Source organism: Drosophila persimilis, unplaced genomic scaffold (genome assembly GCF_003286085.1).
Source record: "Drosophila persimilis strain 14011-0111.01,24,50 unplaced genomic scaffold, DperRS2 tig00000000-arrow-pilon, whole genome shotgun sequence".
NCBI classification, from domain to species: Eukaryota; Metazoa; Arthropoda; class Insecta; order Diptera; family Drosophilidae; genus Drosophila; species Drosophila persimilis.
Genome location: NW_020825288.1, coordinates 21,881,067 through 21,888,255, shown reverse-complemented (window position 1 = coordinate 21,888,255; position 7,189 = coordinate 21,881,067). Strand labels below are relative to the sequence as shown.

At 44.6% G+C, this 7,189-nt stretch overlaps 1 protein-coding gene across 1 annotated transcript; it reads right to left on the bottom strand.

The window, feature by feature from the left end:
- Positions 1-1,330: 1,330 nt before the first annotated feature.
- LOC6591563 (insulin-like peptide receptor) lies at positions 1,331-4,617 on the bottom strand. Its single transcript, XM_002017076.2, has 7 exons — positions 3,927-4,617; positions 3,331-3,868; positions 3,133-3,280; positions 2,683-3,078; positions 2,409-2,625; positions 2,091-2,347; positions 1,331-2,029 (listed from the first exon to the last, which is right to left on the bottom strand). Exons 1-7 carry the CDS (start codon positions 4,416-4,418, stop codon positions 1,528-1,530), a joined length of 2,550 nt encoding a protein of 849 aa, XP_002017112.1. The 5' UTR covers positions 4,419-4,617; the 3' UTR covers positions 1,331-1,527.
- Between the last annotated feature and the right edge of the window lie 2,572 nt (positions 4,618-7,189).

The window sequence follows — 7,189 nt, the reverse complement described above, 5'->3', positions numbered from 1 at the left end:
AATGGAGCAACAGTAAAAGCAGCGATAGACATTGAAATATTGAAATACAATTGGTTTAGGATCTGCTTTTCCCCCAGAAGGCAGACCGGATGGCACTTAAGGAGGGACCCACAGCCACAGCCCAAAATGGAGGTGAAGGATATGGGATAAGAGGGTTTGCGGCAACTTTGACTTAAAGTTTGGAGAGTTGATTTAAATAACGCACATCAAATATTAGATATTAGATTATAAGCTCAATTCTCAGACAAAAGATCAAGCAAATTAATGGCGATAGTCAGCAGCAGGTGACTCGAAAAACTGGTTAAACCACCCATTGAAGTGCCACCAAGGTCCTCCAGGTTGTCCTTGGTCTAAGGTAGTTAAATTGCGCGTCAGTGTCAGCGGCAGAATTGAAATCCTTTTCCCTTGCAGGCACTTTTCCTCATCCTCTTACAAACACTGCTGCCTCCTTCTCCACCGATGAACACACTGCTCCTGCGTCAATCACGAAGCGTTTTCCAGCATTGAGTGGGACACGTTTTCATGGAACTTTTCCAGCTGCGCCGAAAAGTTCGCCACAAACAAGGCGACACATGACACGTACTCGACTTGACTCGACTTGAAGCTACACTCCTCGTCTCGACAAAGCTTCGTACCCATCCAAACCACCATCCTAGCGCCATTCCCACCCGAACCCCTCCTAGTCACGGGGATTATTTTTAGTTTTTGTCAGTGTTTTAAAGTTTAAAGCTCTTTTGTGGCATATTTGCATATTAAGTGGCATGCGTTGGAGGGCTAGAGGACAAAGGCAGTGGAGGCACTAGAGAGCCTTTTGAGGGGCGGGAGCAGGTGTTGATGTTGTTAGTTTTGCCTAGGCTTACGCTTGAGCCATCTCTCTAACCCACACGGAAACCGTTTTCGGGCCAAGTGGAAAATTTCAACCAGAACAGCAAACTACGTCAGATCGAAGCATTGAATACTCTAGCAGACTTTCGAAGGCATCGTTTAAGTTCTAGTTAATACAAAATTATTATTCAATATAATATGGCAAAAAAAAAAAAAACCTAATGTGCTTAGCCGAAGGCACACAATATCCTTCTATGTCCTGCAAACTTCTCAACGAAGTCTCAACACCCTCTCCAAGTGTATAAAAATCACTGCTGTCAGCATTAGGATTACCTTTCGCTAGCTGTCGTCCCTGTGCGAGTGTGGGGAGGTTTTAGATGGTTTAGGGTTCCGTTCCTTGTCTGTTCAGCCTGCCAAAAGGTTTCAAGTGCTCCTCCGTTCTGTGTTAAGCTCAAACGAGGCTGATAAGTCAAATTAGCACAGATTGATGAAAACTGTTGTCGCTTTGGAGGATTTGCTTTACATTTACAATACATTTCGAGGAACATTGAGCAACTACAGCTAAGACATTTACGAATACTCAGTTAACATTTATCACTTGTCAGGTAATACAAATCGGTTTCGGGGATCATCCCGTTGTAGCTTTCTTCTTCCACAGAAATTGTCCAAGTATTTCTTCGCCCCTAGACACCCGTAGGCTCCCTAGGTGCTCTTCATCAGTTGCTCCACGCGCAGGCTGGTGGTCTTGACCAGGGCTTCCGTGGGATTGGAGCAGCCATTGATCACTCCATCGACGCAGGCTCGTACTGTAACCCGGTAGAAGGACTCTGGTTTGAGTTGATTTAGGTAATAGTAATGCTGAGTGCCAGGCAATTCGATGCCATTCATCTCCTCCTCGACAGTGCATTTCTCCTCCACCCTCTGGCCCACAGAGGCATGGGCATCCTGGCACTTTTTCACGGCATGAGGGATCTGTAAACTGCTGATATCCACATCCTGGACGGCCCGTTGCCGGTTCTCACTAAAGTTACGATATAGTTCGTATTGGAGGGCAGCCAGCTTTTCCTGAGTGATGGTTAGATTGGTGGGCGATGGAGTGGTTGTTGCTGGGTTCGATCGTTGTTCTTTCTTCTTGCCAGCCTTGAGATCATCAAAGTCAATTACTTTCTCAAACTTATCTTTCTTGGGCTGTTCCTGGCGCCGTCTAAAGAGAACAACAAAGGTAATCCTCTTATAGATTTGAATTAATTTAGGAAAAAACCTACGAAACATAGATTAAATTGGGCAAGGCGTCTTCGTAGGTGATCTGCTCCTTGTTGTAGTAATCCTCGTCGTCTGGCTGTGGGCCCGAATCGTAGGACGTCACATCATCGCACTGACAATCCAAGTAGCTCACATTAGTAGGCCTCGGATTCAAATAGTTTTTTCCCTGCTCTGCTTGAGTGAGATTGTGAGGCTCATAGGTCACATAGTATTTGTTGATGATGCCGTTTGGACGACGTGGAGGCCACCAATGAAGCAGCTGTCATATAACAAAAAAAGAGCATAAATAGGCAGAGATTCAAAGTTTTATATATCCTTACAATCTGTGTACTGAGTTCCGAACTGCCATAAATCCTTGCCACGGGACTGGGTTTGTCGGGCAACGTTTTAAAGTAGAAGATTTTTGAATACGCATCAATCTGCATATGATAGTCGGTTCGTGTTAGAGTCTTTACGAAAAGTGCATACTGGGTAAAGGGCTTAAGGCCGGAAATCACATGACGACGACTCTTGGTGGCCGAGACATCCATGAGCCAACTGCAAAACGATGTAAACTTGGGATAAATTTTTAAATTTTTCTAGACCCTCACTCACTTATCGTGCCCGCAACCATGTCGTCCATCGTACATGGTCACATTGCGTTGGGGGGCTTCCTTATAGTAGTAGGAATATCCAATCAATGTCTCCATGCCCTCCCAGTCCATATAGTCCAAGATAATGCGTACTGCGGTGGCACTCAAATCGTCAACAACTGGATTCAAGGTCCGCACTGCATCGCCACAGATGATGCGCTCGCCATTTGAGTTAGGAGAGACATCTGCCACTGATATCTGTTGAACACTCTTCAGCGAAGGCTCCAGCTGTAGAATCTTTTCATGGCAGAGGCGGGGGTTCAGGTGAAAGAAGATAGAGCCACGTTGAACGAGCACCTGATGATTGGGTGGCCAAATATTCTCCAGGTGATGGTTGTTTACCACAAAGAGAGCATATCTGGAAGTGAATACAATAGAATAAAAAAGTTCAGTCAAAGTTTTAGTCACTTACTTGTTTTCAATCAGCTGATCACCTCGTATTAAATCCAAATTCTGTAGAAACGACAAAGACATCAGCTGGGCAGAGTGTAAGACTTTCAGATAGCCAGTGATTTCCTTGAGACTCCCCAATGACTGCTCCAAAGAAGCCACAATTTTCTCTAAAATGAAAAATTAGCTCAAAATAAATTCATCTAATAAAAAAACTCACCCTTTATGTTGGTTAATTCGATGATTAGTGATCCATTGATGGTCACACAGTCTTGTAAACGTTCCAGGTCCGCCCCACTCTTCACATGGAACACACCCTTACACTCCACCTGACAATTGGCCAATCCATTTGGATCCCGCACTTCCTTCTGATTGGGGGGACATTTTTCCGCACAGCGATATCCGCGAGTGAGCGGTATCATACCCAACTGACGGCACTCCTTATGGCTGATGCACTGCCTCTTATGTAATTCGTAGCTAATCACGCACTGATCTACACATTTTCCCTTACTCTGATATTTGGCACACAGCGTACAGTTCTGATCCGAGCATTCCGTGACGCAACTATGCTGGCAACAGTTTCCCGCATTGTCGCACCCATTAAGACCACAGGCCACCGGACAGCCCTCGAGGCGGGGCGGAGTAGGTCGGATCTGGGTGGAGTTCATGTTCCAGCAAAAATCAGAGATGTTTATGCGGAAGGCATAGTCAGCTGCCAAGCCTCCACACACTGGACAATGACTGGGAGGTTTGTTGTGCTGCAAAGATACACCGATATGCATTCAAAACCTTTCTATAATAAGTGCCTTTTGTTACCTTGAGGGAAAAATGCTGCTGGCTCCTATTGCCCAGGAGGTGCATCCAGTCCACGGTCTCCACGAAGCACAGCATCGGATTCGTTTCGATGCGAATGAAACCGTTTTGAATGCGCAACAGCTCGACCAAGCCCAGTTCTCGCAGATTCCGATTCTCGTATACGACGAGGGCATATTGATCGAAAAGCAAGGCCTGACCCCGAATGATGCGCAACTTGGGAAATATCGCCTCCAGGGTGAGCAGCCCCGCGCACCGATACACCATCAGATAGTCGCTAATCTCCGTGACGTTGCTCGCGAGCAGTTGCAGGCTTGTATTGCCCGCCGCAGGCAGGTCCACATAGGCAATCCGTACGTGTCCGACCACGTGGGTACAGTTTTGGAGTTTCTGAAAGTCGGCGACCTTGTTCAGCTCCAGGGAGCTGCAAATGGTGTCGGATCTGGCCAGAACCGGCCACAGTGAGAACCAGAGCAGTAGCGGCAGTTGCCTCATGGCTGCCACCTGACACTTTCAATTGACAGCACTTGACCCCGGCCGCCCGATCGATGAGTAGAAGGGGTGGGAGGTAGGGAGTCAGCAATTAACGCCCGCTTGAATGTCAATGTCGTTCTTTCTGGATGTGTTATTTCTGGCGATCTCTAGATAGTTCTCGACTCGCTCACTGGATCGCGTTCCGTTGCGGCGAACGCTTCGATTTTAACTGATTTACCCGGCAGCAGCGACAGCGGCCTCTCCATATTCGATCGCTTCAATTAGCTTAAGCATTGCTTCTTCTTCCCCTTTTCGTTTTTATACCCTAACAGATAGCGTGATGATTTTGTCGAGATGTTTGCAGTGCTGTGAAGGCACTGTCTCTCGGATCTGTTCTAAGGGAAAATAATCCATCTGACAGGCCTCTTTCTCGTAAGCAAGCAGTACTCTTCCATAGGAAGAGATAAACTTTAATTCTTCACAAAATCACTGTACGACGATATGAACCACATACCTGCCAGGGTATCAAAAACGTCGGCCGCTGAATCCACCTCTTTCATGTTATTGTTTTTTCTCTTCGTGCGCCCGTCTTCTTCTTCTAATCGGTTCACTACACCAGCTGCAAAATTATTGTACGCCAAGATTTAATTGTTTTACTTGCGTGTGCTCTCTGTTTGGTGCTGGTGTATTGAAGGCTGGGCTGCGCTAGGGCGTCCGCTGTCAGGGGCTGTGGTTGTGAGAGGTTGGATTTTGCGGCATAACATTTCGAGTGTTTACATTAAGAAGAGTAAACATAATTCGCCAGATTCAGGGAATATGTAGTTTTTTTTAGGACAAACAACCCCTCTCCCACCTTGTTTCCCCTTTGTGTACCGCCTCTGGCATTCTTGTGCTCCTCCCCATCTCGGGGGGCGATCATTTTGTCCATCTGTTACGATTCACGTTTACGTCGTTTCTTTCTTCCGCTTCATTACTGCCGGCAGCCCAAAAACACTTGTTACTCCTGCACCCGTATCTCCCTTCTCATCCTTTGCGACCTTGCAGCAGACGAACCGGTTAACCATTCCATTCTGTCTGCTCCTTCTATCGCTGTTCATTCACCCTTTTCTTTGCTGATGTTTTCTTTTGCTTTGGCTTGGCTTGCCTGTGCTTGCGCGGTCGCTGTCGCTGTCGCTGCCTGCTTCTTCGTCAGAGCGGGGTGAGTGATAACGAAAATGCACTGCTGCGCAGAAATTAAATTGCACCGACGAACAATTCAATTAGAGAGTGGGCGAACAAAACAAGAAAACACGAAAGGAAGAATAGAATTGATATTCCGAAAAGGGATACCCTTTATTACGAATTCAATTAAGTGGCGTGAGCAGAAAGCTATCCAAAATGCATGTGTAAACTGAATCGAATAAATATGAATGCATAAATATTGTGGATACCACAGGTATTTCTTCAATTTCTTCAAACAGCGGTCTGGAAATAATTTGAACAATATTCCCCTCAACTAATTGACTATAGGGTACCAATACGTAACCAAAACTAAAGCTTTGCCAAACCCAATTCAAAACGTAGTGATGCAGACCCAGTCGGGAACCCTACTATACACAGCGAGCAGTGAACAATAAACAATTGGCAGTGCATTAAAGTGCACGTAACGTTGAGGAAACTCAATTGAAATTGGCTTTTCTATAAAAAGAAGACAACCTATATTTAAAGAAATTCAAATAGGAGGACTTTAAACTGGGAACACATCAAACAAATAATAAATGCATATTGGTTTATATAAAACTCTATACAAATTTGTTTCCAATACACATCTTCCATTATATAAATAGTAAATACCATAAGCTGGAAAATCAATTCATTATTTTCCGCTGATATTATTTTATTTTATTTTATTTACACATGTACATAAATATGTATGTATAAATGTATCTTCTTTTTATATGAACTAGAATCAAATTTAATGAGCATATTATTTGTTGTCCCATTCATTATATGATTTCGGTTCCATAATTTTGTACTCTTTCACCGGGGAGAGGAGAATTCAATTTTTATTCAGATAACTGAAAATGATTATGGTGATTATGATTATGATTATACATCTTTAAGTCCAATGATGGTACATACATATCGGCCTATAAAGAGTAGGTTAACTAACGATCTTAATTTTTTAAAAACCTTATTTGATAGTGTACTTTAAAGTTCGGCCATCCACAACCTACCCTCTTTTGTACTTATGTATGTAATGTATATAGTTCATTTACTAAAATAACGAAATCCAAAACTGCATTCATTTTAACAATCACAAAATTCAAAATTCCACACAAAAAGAGCTACTACAAAATCCACTGTGAACGTGTGAAAAAGCCACACAGACGCAACTATCAATTTTTCTGCTTTGTTCGTTGCGATGCTTTTTTTCCTCCCTTGGCTGCGAATCAATTTTCGCAGTAATTTGTCGGGCCTGCACTGATGCATAACGCGAAAATTTAATGCTGCATACTTTCCGGCGGCACTTCAACTATGAAGAGAGAGTAGACCAACGCATACACACCACACACCACTGCCACAACCCACACAACCAGAGGCGCCAATTATTGAATATTCCAGGGGCAACATCAGGAGCAGCAGCAGCAGCAGCAGCAGCAGCAGAATCAGCGGGAACAGGAGCAACAGCCATGGGCGAAATAATCCACCAGGGAGTTGGAAGGAAGACGAGGAGGACTTCACCAGCCGCCAGTATCGGAGGCGGCAAACACGTAACGCCATTTTGCGGCGCGTGATAGGAATCCCTAGCA

Coding starts and splice junctions, on each gene's coding strand:
- LOC6591563 (XM_002017076.2), bottom strand. CDS start 4,418: ATGAGGCAACTGCCGCTACTGCTCTGGTTCTCACTGTGGCCGGTTCTG. Junction 3,281..3,330: donor CGAATTAACCAACATAAAGG/GTGAGTTTTTTT, acceptor TTTTCATTTTAG/AGAAAATTGTGGCTTCTTTG. Junction 2,626..2,682: donor CATGGTTGCGGGCACGATAA/GTGAGTGAGGGT, acceptor ATCGTTTTGCAG/TTGGCTCATGGATGTCTCGG.